This window comes from Dasypus novemcinctus, chromosome 5 (genome assembly GCF_030445035.2).
Source record: "Dasypus novemcinctus isolate mDasNov1 chromosome 5, mDasNov1.1.hap2, whole genome shotgun sequence".
NCBI lineage: Eukaryota > Metazoa > Chordata > Mammalia > Cingulata > Dasypodidae > Dasypus > Dasypus novemcinctus.
Genome location: NC_080677.1, coordinates 36150987 through 36172030, shown reverse-complemented (window position 1 = coordinate 36172030; position 21044 = coordinate 36150987). Strand labels below are relative to the sequence as shown.

Genomic DNA, 21044 nt, shown 5'->3' with positions numbered 1-21044 from the left:
GTCTAAATCAACAGCCCAATTTCTATACATTCAGTATCGAGAACTATTTTAGTCACTGTAGAAAGAATAGTTGAAAGAAATAACAGGATTTTAAAAATTGACTTGAAACAGTTTACGTTCTAGTGGAGACTATATATATATATATAATACTGCGTCATTAGGACCTAGGGAAAAGCACCTAAGTATGCTTGTCCTCTGACACCCAAAAAAATCCCAAGCGCTATTTATCCCTTCCAGGTCACACCTTCCTCACCCGGCTCCCCACTCCACCCACCGCCCGAACGCCGAGACCTGGCACCGCCCACACTCCTGACGTCCAATACCCCGGCCGCGCCGGGCTGGCCCGGCCAATCGAAAGGCGCAGAACCTGCTTTGGGTTCCGCGAAGCTCCGCCCCGCGACGTCACCGCGCGGCGCCCGCCATGGGCCCGGGAGGCAATGGGGCCCGCTGGCTTGGGGCGCTTCTGTGGCGTGGAGCCCTTCCTTGGAGAGCGAAGTCCGCGGCACGCTTCGGGCCACGGCCTCCGCTGCTGGCCCTAGGGCGACCTGCTGCGGGGCCGGCGCTCTGCCTGGCCCCCGGCCCCGCGCGCTGCTTGCACGTCGGTTCCCGGACTGAGGAGCGGGCGGACGCGGCGGCCGGCGAGGGGTACCCGGAGTCGGGCGCTGCAGGTACGGCCGTGGAGAGATGATGGTGACCTCGAGCAGTGTTCCAGCCGAGGAAGCTCTGCGGTCTCCTTTTGATGCTTTCCTCTTAGGGTCAAAACTTCTGCAGCTCCGGAGCTGTATAGGAATGTAGAGCTTGTTGGCACCAACCTTGCTGTTTCACAGTGAAGAGGCTGGAAGGCCAAGAAACTAACAGACCTTTCGAAAGCCCCTCGCATCCGGACGGTCACATCGGACCGGACCCTCGGCGTCACAACCTCACCGTCCTTACCACCTCCCGCCCCGCCCCCCCCAACCCCCAGTCACAATTTTTCCGAGGGTTCCCGGGAATTGGCTTGTCAGGAGTGTGGGGGCGGGAGGATTTTGAGGGAGAGCCAGAGCCTGGGGTTTTTTAAGGTGGGAAAGAAGCGCTGATAGAGATGAGGTCAATTTAAGATCCTCTGATCATTGCAAACGCTTAGAAACTTGACAGGTGGTAAACAAATCACGTCTGTGAAAGGTTCGAGTGTGGAAGGGAGAGGTCTTAATGTATTTAGCCGCTAGGTCCTTAGAAGTCAGTTTTAGAACTTAAGAGGGCTGTAAGTTTACAGACTGTAATACTCCCAGTTGAAGAATCAACTCTCTTAATATCTACAGAAAATGATTTAGATTGCTACAGGTAACAATTGTTATGTAACCCAAATGGCTTTTTAAGGAAAACTTAAGGGTTCCAAATGAGAATGACTGTTCAAATCTCAGCTCTCTCATTGACTAGTTGGGTGATCTTGGGCCACATACTAATTTTGCTAGGCTTAAGTTTCTAAATCTTTCATGTGAAGGGAATGGACCAAATACTACCTAAGAGCCTCTCTACCTCACAGTCTTTGACCCTCTGTGACCCGGATTCACTTTAACATGCCCTAGAATATCACCCCTTTACCAACTTGTGCTACTGTTTTTGTCTGTTGTATAAACATTTCTTTTTCTTCAGGCACTAGTGACTAGAAATTCATCAGTAACTGATGTGTAGCTCTACTTTAATGTGGTAATAACAAAGGAGGTATGGTGGCTTTGTGTAACCTGATGATTTGACCATAAAACATGGTGCTATATGAAACCACTGTTCAGTTCAGCTTCCAGGCGGTCTGGGCCCTGCTATCTTTCAAAACATTTCAGATCTAAACACGCTCATGGAGGAGCAGTTTCACTGTCAACTGCCTGCAGTTCTGGGCCATCTGACAAGTGGAATCTGTATGTATTTCAGGTAACACTAGTCCCAAGTTTGACATTGATATGCTGGTTTCACTTCTGAGACAAGAAAATGCAAAAGACATTTGTGTGATCAAGATTCCTCCAGAGATGAACTACACAGATTACTTTGTGATTGGGAGTGGAACCTCCACCCGACACTTACATGCCATGGCCTACTACATTGTGAAAATGGTAGGATGTTTTCTTTTCTCTTTTGGACCATTAGCTGAGTGGAATAGTATCATTGTATTATGCTGAAGAGCAGCTTTTAAAGAGAGAATAAATGAGGTTACTTAAAACAAAATCTTAGAATTTGTATAAATGTGTTTTTTGTTCTTTGGTAGTGAAAGGAATGGTGACAAATATCCAGACCTATTAAGTCAAAGAGTATTTCTAATTTTGTCTATTGTGACAAGGGAAAGAATATTAAAAACAACCTGAAGCAAGCTAAAAGACTGTATACCGAAAGGGATTTCTAGGGTTGCACTGTCTAATATGATTATACCACTGGCCACATGTGGTTGTTTACGTATAAATTAAAATTTATAATTCAGTTCCTCAGTTGTACTAGCCACATTTCAGGTGCTTAATAGCCATAAGTGGTTAGTGGCTACAATATTGGACAGTGCAAGTTATAAAATATCTCCACTGTAGCAAAAAAGTTCAGTTGGGCAGTGCTGGTCCAGAGTTTTAATTAAAATGTTTGACGATATCCAGTATTCTCAAGCATTGTGTGGGTTTTAGAAAGGTAAGGATAAAGAAGATCTTAGTCCTTGTCCTCTGAGTTCATAGGTCTAGTTGAGGAAAGGGAAGGCAGTTTATTTTTCTGACTAGATTGAATATGAATCAGAATAAGGAAGAAGCTCTACTTAGAAAGCCTCCAGCTGATTCTGATAACATTCTCCAGGGGAGCATATCTCTCTCACCCTATTAGAAATTAGTGATAGAGAGGGCAGTTAAGACCAAAAGAATATCTGGGATTGCCTAGAGAAGGGTAGTAAAATAAGAGAGCTGAGGATAGAGCCCTGGCATAAGATGATAGAGCACAGGAAGATTTAAAATAAAAAGGGATAGTTGGAGAGACAAAACCAGGAGAGCATGGAGAAGAGTTTTAAGGTAGAATACCATGGTTTCTATCAGATGTAATAGTGAGGTGAAGCAAGATGAAAACTTAGAAATGACCATTGCACTTGGGGATATAAAAAGGAATGACAGGTTTTTCAGAGATCTTTCTGTGGAAGTGAAAGGGCAAGGGAATGAAAATTACTTTTATAAAAATTTTCAACAAGAAGGGAAAGAAATGTCAGGTCTACAAAACTTTTTATTGTTGTAAAGAAGGTTAAGAACTGAGACCATTCATGGGAACTATTGGGAATGGAAACATGGGATGATAAAGTCCCATTTCCCATCATGAAGTTAGATGAGGTGGAATCGTAGCATTGAGAAGGTGTAGCCTTGAACCAGGAAGGCGGCATGTCTCCCCTGAAACTAAGGGAAGCTGGGGTGGACAGAGGGATGATGTTAGAAGGAGCCCGCGTCTGCCCCAGCGGTGCTGTGGTGAATGGCAGGAAGATTCAGGGCAGAGTTGTCAGAAGGATGAGATGAAGGGGGGAATTAGTTATCCCAAGTTACTAATCATGGGGTGAGTTATAGCTACGAGGAATGACTAAACTATTTCCCCAGTTCAAATTAAACCAGTGAAAAATACCACCAGATCTTCAGTAAAAGCACAGACCTACCCCATACCCCTTTAATTTTTACCTGGCTTTTCACAGTACAAATACCTGAAATGTAAAAATGAGCCGCATGTTAAGATTGAAGGGAAGGACACTGATGACTGGCTTTGTGTGGACTTTGGTAAGTTATTTTGACACATTTTACAGATAAATATTTGGTAGTGCATTAATTTTGAGTTGGTTTTAGTTGTAAAAGGCTCAAGATCAAATTGCTGAGTGTTTTTCCATTTTTTTTGAAATTGGTTTAAAGTAACATAAATTTTATTTAATTATAACATAGTTGGCCTTACAAGTAAAATCGTCACCTAAATAAAATATGCTAGATAGCACTTCTGGAGAAAGATACATACTATATGGGGTATATAAAATTAACACAAGTTAGGAAGATGGTGGACAGCATGATGGATAACATGGTAGAAGATGCTTGGAGTGGTGGCAGGGTGGAGTACCTGTGACTTGGGCCTTACCTAACTCAGATGAGGAGGATGAAGGGTTTTTCAGATGCTAGAAATGACAAGAGCAGAGACCTGGAAATTTGAAAAGGCAGACAGAATAAGTATGAATATTGACATATGCATAGTTTCAAAGTACTACCCCACAAGATATTTACTAATTACAAAGAGAAAAATAACTGTAGGTCAAGACCTGGAAGGAGTGTAAGATTTTACCTTACTTGCAAGGTAACAAATTAGCCAGGTGGTTTCATGGAAAGACAAAAGATTACTGTGAGGTTAGAGATGAAGGACAGTTTATTACTTGCGGCAATAGCAGTAATCAGCATCAGAACTATGCCACTTCCCCAAACCCCAATTCCTATAAGGCAGTCCAGAGGGCCACATAGTACCTGCACACACAGTGGGTTGTTCCGGAGAGGAACTCTAAGTTTAGGGAATCTGAGTCTTTTATAATGGAGAATAAATATGCATGCCTGTTGCTCTGATAGGAGACACACACTCTCTTTTTAAAATTTATATTGTGATTAACATAACATACATAACATGAAATTTCCTATTTTAACCACTTTCAAGTATAAGATTCAGTAGTGTTAGTTGCATTCACAATGTTATGCTACCAGTTGCAGTCATCCATTACCAAAACCCAAAACTTTTTCATCATACCAAACAGAAACTCTGTACCTGTTAAGCATTAACTCCCCAGTCCTCTTTAGGGACCCAGTTAACCTGTAATCAATCTACCTTCTGTTTCTATGAATTTGTATAATTCAATATTTGACCTTTTGTGCCTGGCTTATTACACTCGATGTGATGTCTTTAAGGTTCATCCATGTTGTAGAATGTATCAGAACTTTATTTCTTTTTATGGCTGAATAACATTCCATTGCATGCATATACCACATTTTGTCTATCAGTTCATCTATTGGTAGACCTTGAGTGCTTCCACCTTTGAGCTACTGTGAATAATGCTGCTATAAACATTCGTGTGCAAATATCTGTTCGACTCCGTGCTTTCAATTATTATGGGTATACACCTAAAAATGGGATTGTTGGATCAAGTAATTATATGTTCTTAACTTTTGGAGGAATCATCAAACTATTTTTCATAGACGCTGTATCATCTTACATTCGGACCAGCAGTGTACCAGCCCCCTTTGACCATATCCTCTCCAACAATTTTATTTTCTGTTGTTTTTTTGTTTTTTGTTTTAAATAGTAGCCATTCTAGTGGGTGTGAAGTGGTATCTCATTGTAGTTTTGATTTGCATTTCCCTAATGGCTAATGATGTTGAGCATCTTTTAATGTGCTTTTTTGGCCTTTGTATTTCTTTGGAGAATTGTCTGTTAAAGTCTTTTGTCCATTTTTGAGTTGCTTGTCCTTTTGTTGTTGATTGTGAAAGTTTTTTTAATATATTCTGGATATTAAACTCTTATCAGATATATGGTTTCCAAATATTTTCTCTCATTCTGTAGATTGTCTTTACTTTCTTGATAATGTCCTTTGGTAGAAAGCCTAAGAATCTGTTGTCTAATACAAGATCCTGAAGATATTATGTTTTTTCCTAAGAGTTTTATAGTTGGAGCTCTTACATTTAGGTCATTGGTTCATTTTTATTTTTTCCTTATTTTTAAAGAAGCTTTAGATTATATAAATGTTAAATCGAAATTGATTCATTTTGAGTTAATTTTTATATGTGATGTGAGGCAGGGGTGCCCTTTGTTTTGCATGTGAATATCCAATTTTTCCTGCAGCATTTAAAAAAAAAATCTACCCTTTTTATTAACTTTTTCATTGAAGGAAGTTTGTGCTGTGATTAGACAAACATAGGTTCAAACCTTAACCTTTCCTTCATTGAGTGAACTTGGCACACTCGTCAAATATCAATTGGCCGTAGATGTGAGGGTCTGCAAATCTGTTCTTTGTGCCAGTACTACACTTTTTTGATTACTGTAGCTTTGTAATAAGTTTAGAAATTGGGAAGCATGAGTCTTCCAACTTTGTTCTTTTTCAAGATGATGTTGGCTATCTGAGATCCCTTTGCCCTTCCTTATTAATTTTTAAATTTATTTTTATTTATTTCTCTCCCCTTTCTCCCTCCCCCCGCCCCAGTTGTCTGCTCTCTGTGTCCATTCACTGTGTGTTCTTCTGTGTCCACTTCTATTCCAATCAGCGGCACTGGGAATCTATGTCTCTCTTTGTTGCATCATCTTGCTGTGTCAGCTCTGTGTGTGTGTGGCACCACTCCTGGGCAGGCTGAACTTCCTTTCGTGCTGGGCAGCTCTCCTTATGGGGTGCACTCCTTGTGCGTGGGGCTTCCCTACGCGGGGGACACCCCTGCATGGCACAGCACTCCCTGCGTGCATCAGCATTGCACGTGTGCCAGCTCCACATGGGTCAAGGAGGCCCTGGGTTTGAACTGTGGACCTCCCATGTGGTAGGCGGATACTCTGTCCATTGAGCCAAGTTCGCTTCCCCCATATTAATTTGTTTGTTTGGCTTTTCCATTTCTGCAAAGAAGACTGTTGGATTTTTTATCAGAATCCATTGAAACTGTAAATCACTTTGTTGTTTTTTTTTTTTAAAGATTTATTTTATTTATTTAATTCCCTCCCCTCCCCCGGTTGTCTGTTCTCTGTGTCTATTTGCTGCGTCTTGTTTCTTTGTCCGCTTCTGTTGTCAGTGGCACGGGAAGTGTGGGCGGCGCCATTCCTGGGCAGGCTGCACTTTCTTTCGCACTGGGCGGCTCTCCTCACGGGCGCACTCCTTGTGCGTGGGGCTCCCCTACGCGGGGGACACCCCTGCGTGGCAGGGCACTCCTTGCGTGCATCAGCACTGAGCATGGGCCAGCTCCACACGGGTCAAGGAGGCCCAGGGTTTGAACCGCGGACCTCCCATGTGGTAGACGGACACCCTAACCACTGGGCCAAGTCCGTTTCCCACGTAAATCACTTTGAGTAGAATTAATATCTTAATATATTTAGTCTTCCAATCTGTAAATACAGAATATTTTTCATTTATTAAGGTCATCTTTAATTTCTTTCCACAGTGTTTTGTGGTTTTCCACAAAGTCCTTTATATTCCTTGGTTGAATTTATTCCTAGACATTTCATTCTTTTAGTTGCTCTTGTAAATGGAATTGTTTTTTTGATTTCCTTTTGGATTGTTCATTGCTGGTATATAGAAACACCACTGATTTTTGTGTGTTGAACTTGTATACTGCCACTTTGCTAAATTCACTTACTATTTCTATATCTTTCTTGTATATTCTTCAGGATTACCTACATGTAGGATCTTGTCACTGCAAATAGTGGAAATTTTAGTTCTTCCTTTCCAATTTGGATATCTTTTATTTCTTTTTGTTGCTGAGTTCCTCTGGCTAAAATTTCTGGTATGATACTGAATAGCAGTAGTGAAAGTGGTCATCCTTGTCTTATTCCTAATCTTAGGGGGAAAGCGTTAAACATTTATTTTATTAGTATAATGTAAGCTATGGGTTTTTCATATATGCCCATTATCATTTTGAGGAAGTTTCATTCTATTCCTAGTTTTGAGTGTTTTTATCAAGAAAGGGTGCTGGAAAAAAAAAAAAGAAAGAAAAAAGAAAGAGTGCTGGATTTTGTCAAAGGTCTTTTTTGCATCATGTGTGTTTTTTCCTTCATTCTATTAATTTGGTGTATTACATTAATTGATTTTCTTATTTGAACCAACCTTGCATTCTAGGGATAACTCTCATTGATCGTTATGTATAATTCTTTTCATATGCTGTTGGATTTGGTTTGCTAGTATTTTCTTGAGGATTTTTACCTCTATAGTCTTAAGAGATGTAGGTCTGTTGTTTTCTTTTCTTTTGCCAGCTTTATCTGGCTTTGGCATGAGGGTGATGTTGGCCTCATAGAAGGAGTTAGGGAGTGCTCCATCTTCAGTTTTTTTTTTGGAAGACTTTGAGTAGAATTGGAGTTGTCTTCTTGGAATGTTTGGTAGAATTCCTTTGTGAAGCCACCTTGTCCTGGAATTTTCTTTGTCAGGAGGTTTTTGATAACTGAGTTAATCCCTTTACTAGTAATTGGTTTGTTGAGATCTTGTATTTCTTCTTGAGTCAGTGTACATAGTTTGTGTGTTTCTAAGAATTTGTACATTTCATCTAGATTGAGTTAATTGGCTTACAGATAGTTTTGGTATCCACTTACAGAATTTTTTTTTTTTTGAAATACCAGGACTGGGGATTGAACTCGGGACCTCATGTGTGGGAGGGCAGCAATCAACCACTGAGCTATGTTGGCTCCCTTGAGTTGGCTTTTTTTTTGTTTGCTCGTTGTTTGTTTGTTTTTTGTTTTGTCTAGGAGAAACCAGGAACTGAACCCATGACCTCCTATGTCAGAGGCAGGCACTCAACTGCTTGAACCACATCCACTCCCTTATAGTCATTTTTTAAAGATTTTATTCTCCCTACCACACCCCATTCGTTTGTGCTTGCTGTCTGCTCTCTGTGTTTGTTCGTTGTGTGCTCACCTTCTTTTTAGGAGGCACTGGGAACCAAACCCAGGGCCATCCCATGTGAGAGGGAGGCACCTAATTCTTGAGCTGCCTCTACTCCCCTGCTTGTTGTGTCTCTCGTTGTGTTTTCCTCATTGTGTCTCTTTGTTGCATCATCTTGTTACACCTGCCTGTCATGTCAGCTCACTGTCTTCCTCATCTTCTTTAGGAGGCATGGGAACTGAACCCAGGACCTCCTATATGGTAGGTGGGTACCGAATTGCTTGAGCCACATCTGCTTCCTTCTGGTTTTTTATTTCAGCAGGGCTGGTAGTAATGTCCCTCTTTTCATGTCCAGTATTTGTTATTTGTATCTTCTCTCTGTTTTTCTTTGTCAGTCTAGCTAAAGGTTTGTCCATTTTGTTGATCTTTTCAAAGGACCAACTTTTAGTTTTGTTGATTCCTTTATTGTTTTTTTGTTTTCTGTTTCATTTATCTCTGCTGAAATCTTTATATCCTTCCTTCTGCTTGCTTTGGGTTTAATTTGCTCTTCCAGTTTCTTTTTTTAAAATTTAAATATTAATTTATTTATTTCTCCCCCCAACCCCCCTGTTGTCTGCTCTCTGTGTCCATTTGCTATGTGTTCTTTCAGTGTCTGCTTGTATTCTCATCTGGGAACCAATCCTGGGGCCTTCTGGAGTGGGAGAGAGGTGATCATTCTCTTGCATCACCTCAGCTCCCTGATCTTCTGTATCTCCTTATTGTCTGTCCTCTTTGTTTCTTGTTGCATCATCTTGCTGCACCAGTTCTCTGCATTGGCCAGCACTCCTGTGTAGGACGGCACTCCCACATGGGCCAGCACTCCGTGTGGGCCAGCTTGGCATGCAGGCCAGCTTTCCTTCACCAGAAAGCCCTGGGCACCGAACCCATACGGTAAATGGGAGCCCAGTTGCTTGAGCCATATCTGCTTCCCATTTCTTTTCTTCATATATTTTTATTACAGAAGTTGTGCATTTACAAAACAATCATGCACATATGTAGAACTCCCATGTAACACCCCTTCACCATGGCATACCATACCATTGTGGAACATTTGTTACATATCATGAGATAACATCATCAGACTATTATCAACAGCTGCAGTCCACAGCGTACATTAGGCACATCCCTTCCATACTCCCCCATTATTAACACAGTACATCTTTGGCATTAATGCAAAAATATTACAGTATTGCTGTTAAGTATGGTCCATAGGTTACATTAATTGTATTTTTCTCATGCTTCTCCACATTCCCACCACCCTGCAATAGTGACATATAGCTGTTCAGTCATAGAAGGACATTCTTACATTGGTACTATTAAACACAATTTTCATCCACTTCTGGGTTCACTGTATTATTCAGTCCTTAGATTATTCTCTGGCTTTCTTTCAGTTGTCTAGTTCTTCCAGTTTTGAGGCTAGGTCTCTGATCTGACGTCTTCCTTTTTTCTTTTTAATTAATTAATTTATTTTTCATTCTCCCGCCCTCCTGAGATGGCTCCCTCATCTGTCTGCTTGTCATCTGCTTGTCTTCTTTAAGAGGCACTGGAAGCCAAACTTCCCATGTGGGAGTCAGGTGCTGAATTGCTTGAGCCACATCCGCTCCCTACTTTCTTCTTTTTTAGTGTAAGCATTTAGAGCTATAAGTTTCCCTCTCACCACTGCCTTTGCTGCATCCCGTAAGTTTTGGTATGTTGTATTTTCATTTTCATTCACATCAAGATATTTCCTAATTTTGCTTCTGATTTCATCTTTAACCCATTGGTTGCTTAAAAGTATATATAATTTCCACGTATTTGTGAATTTTCCATTTTTCCCACTGTTACTGATTTCCAACTTCATTTTGTTGCATTGTATGATTACAATGTTCTGTTTTTTAATTTACTGGGGACTTGTTTTGTGACCCAACATATGGTTGTCCCTGAAAAATGATTCATGTTCATTTGAGGAGAATGTGTATTCTGCTTTCAGTAGGAGCAATGTTCTATATATGTCTGTTAGAAGATCTAGTTGGTTTAGTATACCATTCAAGTCCTGTACTTCCTTATTGATCTTCTGACTGAATGTTCTATCCATTATTTTAGAGTGGTGTGTTAAAGTCTCCTTCTATTAATGTAGAACTGTCAGTGTTTCCCTTCATATCTGTCAGTATTGCTTCATATATTTTGGGGCTCTGCTTTTAAATGCACATATATTTGTAATTGTTACATCTTTCTTTTTAATTGTCCCCTTTATCAGTGTGTAATGACCATCTTTGTCCCTTGTAACTGTTTTTAACTTAAAGTTTATTTTATCCAATGTAAGTATAGCTGCTCCAGCTCTCTTTTGGTTATTACTTGCATGGTACATTTTTTTCCCATCCTGTCACTGTCAACCTACTTGTGTCTTTGACTTTAAGATGAGTCTCTTGCAGACAGCATATGGTTGGATCATGCATTTTTTCCATTCTGCCAATCTGTCTTTTGACTGGAGAGTTTAATCCATTTAAAATCACCACTGATAATACAGGTCTTCTGTTATTTTACTATTTTGCCTTTTCCCTCACTTTTGTTAAAGCCTGCTTTTATATTTATTTGCTTTTTTGTATTGTACCATATTGAGTGTTTTCTCATTTCTATCTGGATATATTTTTCATCTGTTTTTCTTTTGGTTACAATAGGGTTTAAATTTTTTTTTTTTTAAAGATTATTTATTTCTCTCCCCTTCCCCCCTCACCCCGGTTGTATGTTCTCTGTGTCTATTTGCTGCGGCTTCTTTGTCCACTTCTGTTTTTGTCAGCGGCACGGGAATCTGTGTTTTTTTTTGTTGCGTCATCTTGTTGTGTCAGATCTCCGTGTGGGCAGCACCATTCCTGGGCAGGCTGCACTTTCTTTCGCGCTGGGCAGCTCTCGTTATGGGGTGCACTCCTTGCGCATGGGGCTCCCCTACACGGGGGACACCCGTGCGTGGCATGGCACTCCTTGCGCGTATCAGCACTGTGCATGGGCCAGCTCCACACAGGTCAAGGAGGCCTGGGGTTTGAACCGCAGACCTCCCATGTGGTAGATGGACGCCCTAACCACTGGGCCAAGTCCGCTGCCATAGGGTTAAAATTTAACATTCTAAATACATGACAGTTGTATTTGGTTTGATACCAACTTAACTTAAATAGCATGCACATATACTTTTCCTATTCCTTTCTGTCCCCCACCATCTTTTTTGTATTTGTTAACCACTTACATTTTTGTACATTATATGTCTGAAATCCTAGAGTTATCATTTTTTATGCATTTGTATTTTAGCGCCTGTAGGAAGTAAGAATTGGAGTTACCCACCAAAAATACAATACAATAATACTAACGTTTATAATTACCCAGATGGTTGCCTTTACCTCAGGTCTTGATTTTTTTATGCTGCGTTGAACCTCTCACTATCTAGTGTCCTTTTGTTTCAGTCTAAAGAACTCCCTTTTGCATTGCTTGTAGAGCACGTGTAGTGGTGATGAATTCCCTCAGCTTTTGTTTATTTGAGAATATCTTAATATCTCTCACATTTGAAAGAGAGTCTCGCCAGATATAAAATTCTTGGCTGGCAGTTGTTTTTCCTTCAGCACTTTAAGTATTTCAACGCATTCCCTTTTGCCTCCATTTCTGATGAGAAATTGGTACCCAGTCTTACTGGGATTCCCTTGTAGGTAACATGTTGTTTTTCTCTTGCAGCTTTCAGAATGCTCTCCTTGTATTTTGCATTTCATACTGTAATCAGTACATGACAGTGTATTTTTCTTCATGTTTATCCTCTTTGATATTCTCTGAGCTTCTTGGATGTACATTTTCATGTCTTTTGCTAAGTCGGGAAGTTCTCTCTTGTTATTTCTTTGACTATGTTTTCTGCCCCTTTCTCAGTTTCTTCCCCCATTACACATATTTTGGTGCACTTGATTGTGTCCCAGAGCTATCTTAGACTATTTTGGCTTTTAATACTTCTTTTTTCTTTCTGCCCTGCAGCCTGACTCATTTCAAGTGCTTTGTCTTCAAGTTCACTGATTCTTCTGCCAGCTCCGGTCTGCTCTTGAAATTCTCCTGGGCATTTGTCATTTCAGTTATTGTGATCTTCAACTCTAGTAGTTCTGTTTGGTTCCTTTTTAAAATTTCTCTTTATTGACATTTTCGTATTTCTCATTCATTGTTTTCCTGATGCAGTGTATTTCTCTGTACTTTCCTTCATCTCCTTAAGCATTTAAGATCATTGTTCAGTATGTCCACAGTCTCGTTGTCTTTGTTGTTGTTTTCTATATTTTTATCCTCTTCCTTTGAATGTCCCATCATTTCCTCTTCTTTGTCTCATACTCGTTTGTTGCACATTATACATTTTATTTTTTTAAAATGTTAACTCTGGGATTTACTACCTGGGATGTCTGTTTCCTGGTTTTGTAGCCAGCTGGTGATAAGACAGATTTTTTTTTTTTTTAAGATTATTTATTTATTTAATTTCCCCCCTCCCCCGGTTGTCTGTTCTCTGTGTCTGTTTGCTGCGTCTTGTTTCTTTGTCCGCTTCTGTTGTCGTCAGCGGCACGGGAAGTGTGGGCGGCGCCATTCCTGGGCAGGCTGCACTTTCTTTCGCGCTGGGCAGCTCTCCTTGCGGGGCGCACTCCTTGCGCGTGGGGCTCCCTTACGCGGGGGACACCCCTGCGTGGCAGGGCACTCCTTGCGTGCATCAGCACTGTGCATGGGCCAGCTGCACACGGGTCAGGGAGGCCCGGGGTTTGAACCGCGCACCTCCCATGTGGTAGACGGATGCCCTAACCACTGGGCCAAGTCCGTTTCCCAAGACAGATTTTCTTGAGCTTCATTCAGCCCTCCTATTGGAAGGTCTGTGCAAGGTGAATGCACTGTGCAGAGTTTTCCCTGTTTTACTGGGCTCTGTCTTGTCCTAGTCTTTTGCTTGTTAGGTGACTTGGAGTTCCCCTGTTTACAGGAATTTGGTTGTCCCTTCTCTTTCACAGGGGACATACCTCCCTCTCCTGAGTATTGGCAGGTCTTTATCCTAGACTCTCCACTTCTGTAGTCTGGTACAGTTCTTTCATTGTGTCATGCTGCTCCTACCTGGAGGGCAAATTCTAAGAGAATCACTCCTAGAGGAATCCTTTCCCAATTTGGCTTTCCCAGCCTAAACAGCCAGGAATCCACAAAAGGGGCACAGAAGAGCTCTCAAGTGCTGAATTCACTTATTAGTTCAAGTAGTTTCCTTGTAGATTCTTTGAGAATTTTTATATAAGGGATCATGTCACCTGCAAATAGAGATAGTTTTACTACTACATTTGCAATTTGAATGCTGTTTTTATCTTTTTCTCTGTTCCTAATTGCTCTAGCAAGGACTTCCAGTAGTGTTGGATAGCAGTGGTAAAGGTGAGCAGCCTTGTTTTGTTCCTGACCTCAGATGCAAGGCTTTCAGTCTTTCACTGTAGTGTATAATGTTAGCTATGAATTTTTCATATACATCTGTGACAGTCTGAAATTATTTTATGAATCTTGAAAAGAGAAAGATGTTTGTAAACTAATCTTTTTCTCTGGGTGTGATACTGTTGCCAGTTTTGTCTAAGTTCTTGGGCTGCAGAAATGAATTTCAAGAGCATGTTGGGTGAGTTAGGCCAATGATTTATTCAGGGAGGAAGGGAAGAGACAATGGGGAAAAATAACAGATCATGGGTCCCGGGTAGAGAGGAAGGGGCTGAAAAGTGATAAAGCAGACTAATTACAGACTACAATTTCCCGTTATAGATTATAAATACCCAGGTTTTACTTGCGGGTTGATCCATGTGGGGGAAGAGGGCAGCCATAATCCGGGTCCAAAGAGGAGAGAGAATTCAAGGCTTGTGCCTGCTTTTTGAACGGTTAATTATTTCACCCCTTTGCTAATGGTAGGGAAGGAGTCCCAGCTGTTTACTGTTTTGGTTGATTACCCCACCCATCAATCCCCCAGGAGGGCCCAATTATAAAGTCCTTAGGGAATATCCAGGGCTTCTCCTGGCTTCTGGGGGAAATCTTGTTCGGAATGGCAGAATCTTGTATGTGTATGTGTGGGGGGTGGGGGTGGGGTCTTCCAGCAGCCATCTTGGGTTTATTGATGTCCACATGTACTTCTTGCCAGGTTCCAGATCCATCTATTGATTCCCTGTCTTACTAGCTGGCTTCATTACCCTTTTGATTGCATCAAATTTAGCTGAGGAGCCTTTGTTTAAGATTACTGGATGAGATTGCTTTAGGGTTTTTATTCTGCTGCATCAGTAAGGCATGACTCAGGTTGAGTCCGTGCCCCTTTGTTGGATCTGATATAAACAGACTGACATGAACAGACAGACACACAGAAAGAGAAAGTTGTCATTTTTTATCTTGTCATGTGACAAAAAGGAGAAGGCTCAAACTGCTGAGGCCCCTGGGGAGAGATGAGCCATTTGCTTGATAATTTACAGCTGACCTTGGAAAGAGAGTGGAACAGCTGAGACTGATAGAGGAAACCCAAAGAGACAAGCCCTCTGCCAGCCTCCAGCTGAAATTGGGAAGAAGCAGAGCAGCTGTGCATGAGAAAGGAAAAGCCTAGAGGGGAAGGAGAAACCTGAGCAGAGATAGGCAGTTATCTTGCTTCACCACGTGGCAAAATGCCAGGATCAACTGTAGCCAACTTTGGTGAGAAAGCATCTCTGAAGGTGCTTTAAGTTGGACTTTTTTCACAGTCTGGGAACTGTAGGCTTTTACTATAAATAAATGCCCTTTATAAAAGTCAACAGACTTTTGGGTACTTTGCATTGATAGCCCTTTGGCAAACTAATACAATGTCCTTTATTATTTTGAGGAAGCTACCGTCTGTTCATAATTTTCTGAGTGTTTTTATCATGAAAGGATATTGTCCAATCACTTTTTCGTATCAGTTTAAATGATCATGGTTTGTTTTTGTTTTCCCTTCATTCTGTTAATGTGGTGTATTACTTTTTTTTTTTTTTTTTGAGGTTCTGGGGCTGGGGATTGATCCCAGGACCTTGTATGGTAGAAACCGGTGCTTTTCCATAGAAGCACATCAGCTCCCCTGAGTTGGTTTTTCCATTTGTTTGCTTGTTGCTTGTTTTTGTTTTTAAGGGGCACTGGGACTGAACCTAGGACCCTCCCATGTGGGAAGCAGGTGCTCAACCACTTAAGCCACATTCGCTCCCCATACATGACTTTTTTTATGTTGAACCACACTGGAATTCCTGGGATAAATGCCATCACGTTATAAGTGTTTAATTCTTTTAAGAAGCTTTTGGATTCTATTTGCTTGTATTTTATTGAGGATTGTTGAATCTATGTATATATATATTTTTTAAAGATTTATTTTATTTTTCTCCCTCCCCCCCCCCGCCCCCACTTGTCTGTTCTCTGTGTCTATTTGATGCATCTCCTTTGTCCGCTTCTGTTGTTGTCAGCGGCACAGGAATCTGTGTTTCTTTTTGTTGCATCATCTTGTTGTGTCAGCTCTCCGTGTGTGCAGCACCATTCTTGGGCAGGCTGCACTTTCTTTCGCGCTGGACATCTCTCCTTACGGGGCGCACTCCTTGCACATGGGGCTCTCCTACGTGGGGGACACCCCTGCATAGCAGGGCACTCCTTGCAAACATCAGCACTGCACATGGGCCAGCTCCACACGGGTCAAGGAGGCCCGGGGCTTGAACTGTGGACCTCCCTTGTGGTAGACGGATGCCCTAACCACTGGGCCAAGTATGCTGCTCCTGTGATTTGTTCTTTATGACCTATTGATTATTTACGAGTGTGTTGCTTAATTTCCATATACGTATGACTTTTCTAGTTCTCCCTCTGCCTTTCTTTTCTAGCTTCATTCCATTGGTGTTGGCAAAGGTACTTTGTATGATTTCAGTGTTTTTAAATGTATTGAGACTTGTTTTGTGATATAACATGTAATTTGTTCCTAGAGAATGAACCATGTACAATTGAGAGGAATGTATCTGTTGTTTGGTGAAGTGTGCTATGTGTGTCTACTAGATCTAGCTGATTTTAGTATTGTTCAAGTCTTCAGTTTCTTTACTGATCTTCTGTCTAGATGTTCTGTCCTTTGTTGAAAGTAGTATACTGAGCCCTTCTATTTTTTTTATTTTTTTCATTATTTTTGTTTTACACATACTCAATATTCAAACATACACTCTCCCTTCTCCCCTTCCCCTGGTATCTTCTACTTTCTGGCTCTGCGTGCTTTCTATTTCTAGAAATCTCTTGTGACATACAATATTTATCATTATGTGTCTTCTTACTTCATTGAGCATAATGTTTTCCAGTTTTCCTCTGTTGAAGCACATGTCTTAGAATTTATTTCTATGGCTAAATAACATTCCATTTTTATATATACCACATTTTGTATTATCCGTTCATTTGTCAGTGGACACTTGGGTTGTTTTCACCTTTTGACTTTTGGGAATAATGTTAGGAATAATGTTAATTCTATATTCAGCTATTTGAGGAACCATATGGCTTCCTTTAGTGGCTGGGCCATTTTACGTTCCCATCCACTAGGGTCCCAGTTTCTCCACATTGTTTCCAATATTTGTTATTTTCTAATTTTTTAAAATTGTAGCCATTCTAGAGGGTGTGGGATGGTATTTCATTCTGGTTTTGTTCTGTTTTTTTTTTTAAAGATTTTATTTAACCCCTCTTCCCTGCCCCTGTTGTCTGCTCTCCGCCTCTACCCCGCTGTGTGCCCGTGTCTGCTTGCATTTCCACTGGGCAGCTCCAGGAACTGACTCTGAGACTCTTGAAGTGGGAGGGTGGCAACCTTTTCCCTACGCCACCTCAGCGCCCCGCTCTGCTGTATCTTGCTTATTGTCTCTCCTGTGTCTCTTGTTGTGTCATCTTGCTGCGCCAGCTCTCTGCATTGGCCGGCACTCCTGCACAGTGCGGCACTCCCACATGGGGTGGCACTCCACATGGGGCGGCACTCCATATGGGCCAGCTTGCTGCCCGGGTCAGCCTGCCCTCACCAGGAGGCCCTGGGCATCGAACCCTGGACCCCCTGTATGGTAGACGGGAGTCCAACTGCTTGAGCCACATCTGTTTCCCTCATTCTAGTTTTGATTTGTGTTTTTCAATGGCTAATGATGTTGAACATCTTTTCATACACTTATTGACCTTTTATAATGTTCTTTTTTTTATTATATCCCCCTCCCTTGTGGCTTTTTGCATGCTGTCTTGCTCTTTGTGTCCATTTGCTGTGTGTTCTTCTGTGTCTGTATTTATTTTTATTTCCCCTTCCCCTTTGTGGCTTGCTTGCTGTCTGCTCTCTGTGTCCATTCGCTGCACTCTTCTATGTTTTTGCTTGTCTCCCTTTTTTCTGTTGCGTCACCTTGCTGAGTCGGTTCTCCGCGGCGCCTGTGGGCCAGGTGGCACTCTGCGGCACTTGAGGGTGAGCCTGCCTTCACAAGGAGGCCCTGGGACACAAACCCAGGGCCTCCCGTATGGTAGACAGGAGCCCAACTGCTTGAGCCACAGCCGCTTCCCTATATATGTTCTTTTGAAAAATGTGTTTTCAAATTTTATGTCCTTTTTTAAAATTGGGGTGTCTGTCTTTAGATTGGTGTTCTTTATATTATCTGGATGTTAAACCCTTATCTGATACATGGTTTGTACCTATTTTCTTCCATTCTGTGGGTTGTCTTTTCACTTTTTTTTTCAACTCTAAACTTCCTTTAATCTCGAACTTACAGGACAATTGCAAAAATATTATAAAAGTCATACAGAGATTTCCAACATAATCCCCACCCAGAAACCCAAATATACCAAGTTTTAACATTTTTGCCATATTATCTATGTAACTCTATCCATCAAATGATCTGTTTTCTAAAAATTTGAGGAGGTTATATTTCATGCTGTTTGAACACATACTACTTCTATGCCCATGTTCTATAACCAAGAATATTCACGTATGTAGTCACCTTAAGCCCAGCTATCATCAGTTCAAGAAATTTAACATTGACATAAATCTTATAGTCATATGTCCCAAAAATGCCCTTTTGAGGCCATTTCTCCTCTTTTATGAGATCCCACCCAGGATTATATATTGCATTTAATTGTCATGATCTCTTTAATCACTCTTTTAAAATATATGTATATTTATATATATATTGTGTAAACTTTTGCATCTCAACCACTCCCAGGCATTCAGTGGGATTAACCACATTCACAGTGTTGCACTACCTTCACCACCATCCATTACCAGAATTTTCCCATTACAACAAGTAGAAACCCTAAACCCATTATGCATTAACTCCTATTCCTCCTCTTCCCTGCCTCTCCCCCCATCCCTGGTAACATATACTCTACTTTGTTTCTAGGAATTTGCATATTCTAGCTGTTTCAAATAAAATATATGATAGTATTGTCCCTTTGTGTCTGGCTTATTTCACTCAGCCAGAGGTCTTCAAGGTGCATCCATGTACTGGTTTATATCTGAACTTCATTATTTTTTAAGGCATAATTCCATTCTATGTATATTCCACATTTTGTCAATTCATTAATCTGCTGGTGGTTGATGTGTTGCTTCTACCTTTTGGCTATTGTGAAATAGTTATGAACATTTCCGTATAAGTAACTTTGATTCCCTGCTTCCAATTCTTTTGGTTATATATCTAGAAGTGGAGTTTCTACTTCTGGGCCATATGGTAATTCTATGTTTAAGTTTTTGAGGAATCACCAATCTGTTTTCCACATCAGCTATACCTTTTTACATTCCTACCAACAATGTGCTAAGGTTCTTATTTCTCCCCATCTTCATCAGCACTTATTTTCTTTTTTTTAATAACAGCCATTCTAGTAGATGTGAAGTTATACCTCGTGGTTTTGATCTACTTTTCCCTAATGACTAATAATGTTGAGCTACTTTTCATATGTTAATGTTTATTTTTGGAGAAATGTGTGTTTAAATCCTCTGTTTCTTAATTGGTTTCTCTTTTTGCTGAATTGTAGCAATTCTTTATATATCCTGGTTTTTAAGCCCTTATCAGATAACTGGTTTGCAACTGTTTTTCCCATTCAGTAAGTCATCTTTTCACTTTCATGATAACTTTGATGTAGAAAAGATTTTGATTTTGATGAAATCAAATCTTGTTTCTATTTGTGCTCATGCATTTGGTTTAATATCTAAGAATCTATTGACAAATACCAGATCATGAAGATTTGTTCCTTTGTTATCTTCTAAGTGTTTTATAGTTTTAGCTCTCATCGTATAGGTCCTTGATTCGTTTTTAGTTGATTTTTTTGTATATGGTGTGAAGCAGGGTTTTCCTAGCACCATTTGTTGACGCAACTGTTCTTTTCTCACTGCATGTAATAATAACCCATGTTGAAAATCAGTTGGTCATAGATGTATGGTCTATTCCTAGACTGTCAGTTCTGTTGCATTGGTCTATTTGTTTATCTTTATGGCATTATTACACTTTAAAAATAAATCAGCTCCCTTCTGGCCCCACCTCTTCTCTAATGAAGTCAGTACCACACAATTCGTTTTTGTCTGTTTTTTTTTAAGATTTTTAAATTTATTTCTCTCCCCTTCCCTGCTCCCCGCCCCCCATTGTCTGTTCTCTCTATCCATTCATTGTGTGTTCTTCTGTGTCTGCTTGGATTCTTTGTCAGCAGCATCAGGAATCTGTGTCTCTCTTTGTTGAGTCATCTTGCTGCATCCGCTCTGTGTGTGTGACACCACCCTGGGCAGGCTTCACTTTTTTCGCACTGGGTGGCTTTCCTTACAGGACGCACTCCTTGCGTGCATCAGCACTGCACATGGGCCACCTTATCACATGGGTCAGGATGCCCTAGATTTGAATCCTGGACCTCCCATGTGGTAGGCAGACTCTCTATGTTGAGCCAAGTCCCCTTCCCCCACACAGTTTTGATTACAGTAGCTTTGTTATTCAATTTGAAATTGTAAAGGGTGTCCTCCAACTTCAATCTTTTTTATAATAGTTTTTGTTATTTGGGTTCCCTTTAAGTTCTATGTGAATTTGAGGATTTTTATTTACTTATTTATTTTTTCATTTCTGTAAAGAGGCTGCTAGAATGTTAATAAGGATTTGTAGCTTGCCTTGGGTAATAATTGACTCTTTAATAGTATAAAATTTTTAAATTTTCTTAATTGTCTCTTTAGATTGTTCATTGTTAGTATATAGGAATGCAAGTGATTTTTATATGTTGATCTTGTGCTCTGCCATTTTTAACTCATTTATTAGCTCTAATAGCTTTTTTCGTATGAATTCCTTTGGATTTTCTATATATAAGATCATGTTATCTGTAAATAGTAATAGTTTTACTCATTCCTTTCCAATTTGGATATATTTTAACTTTTTTTCTTGCATAATTGTTCTGATTAGAACTTCTAGTACAATATGGAATAGCAGTGGTGAAAACAGGCATCCCTGTCTTATTCCTGATGTTA

At 40.6% G+C, this 21044-nt stretch overlaps 1 protein-coding gene across 2 annotated transcripts in view; it reads left to right on the top strand.

Annotated features, from left to right (window-relative positions):
- The first annotated feature begins 401 nt into the window (after positions 1-401).
- MALSU1 (mitochondrial assembly of ribosomal large subunit 1) overlaps positions 402-21044 on the top strand; it is a 36604-nt gene continuing 15961 nt past the window's right edge. For both annotated transcript variants that reach the window (XM_004461349.4, XM_071215120.1), the window contains exons 1-3: positions 402-668; positions 1906-2084; positions 3668-3749. In XM_004461349.4, coding sequence (XP_004461406.1) covers positions 422-668; positions 1906-2084; positions 3668-3749 — 508 coding nt within the window. In that variant the 5' untranslated portion in view covers positions 402-421. The remainder of the gene's footprint in view (positions 669-1905; positions 2085-3667; positions 3750-21044) is intronic.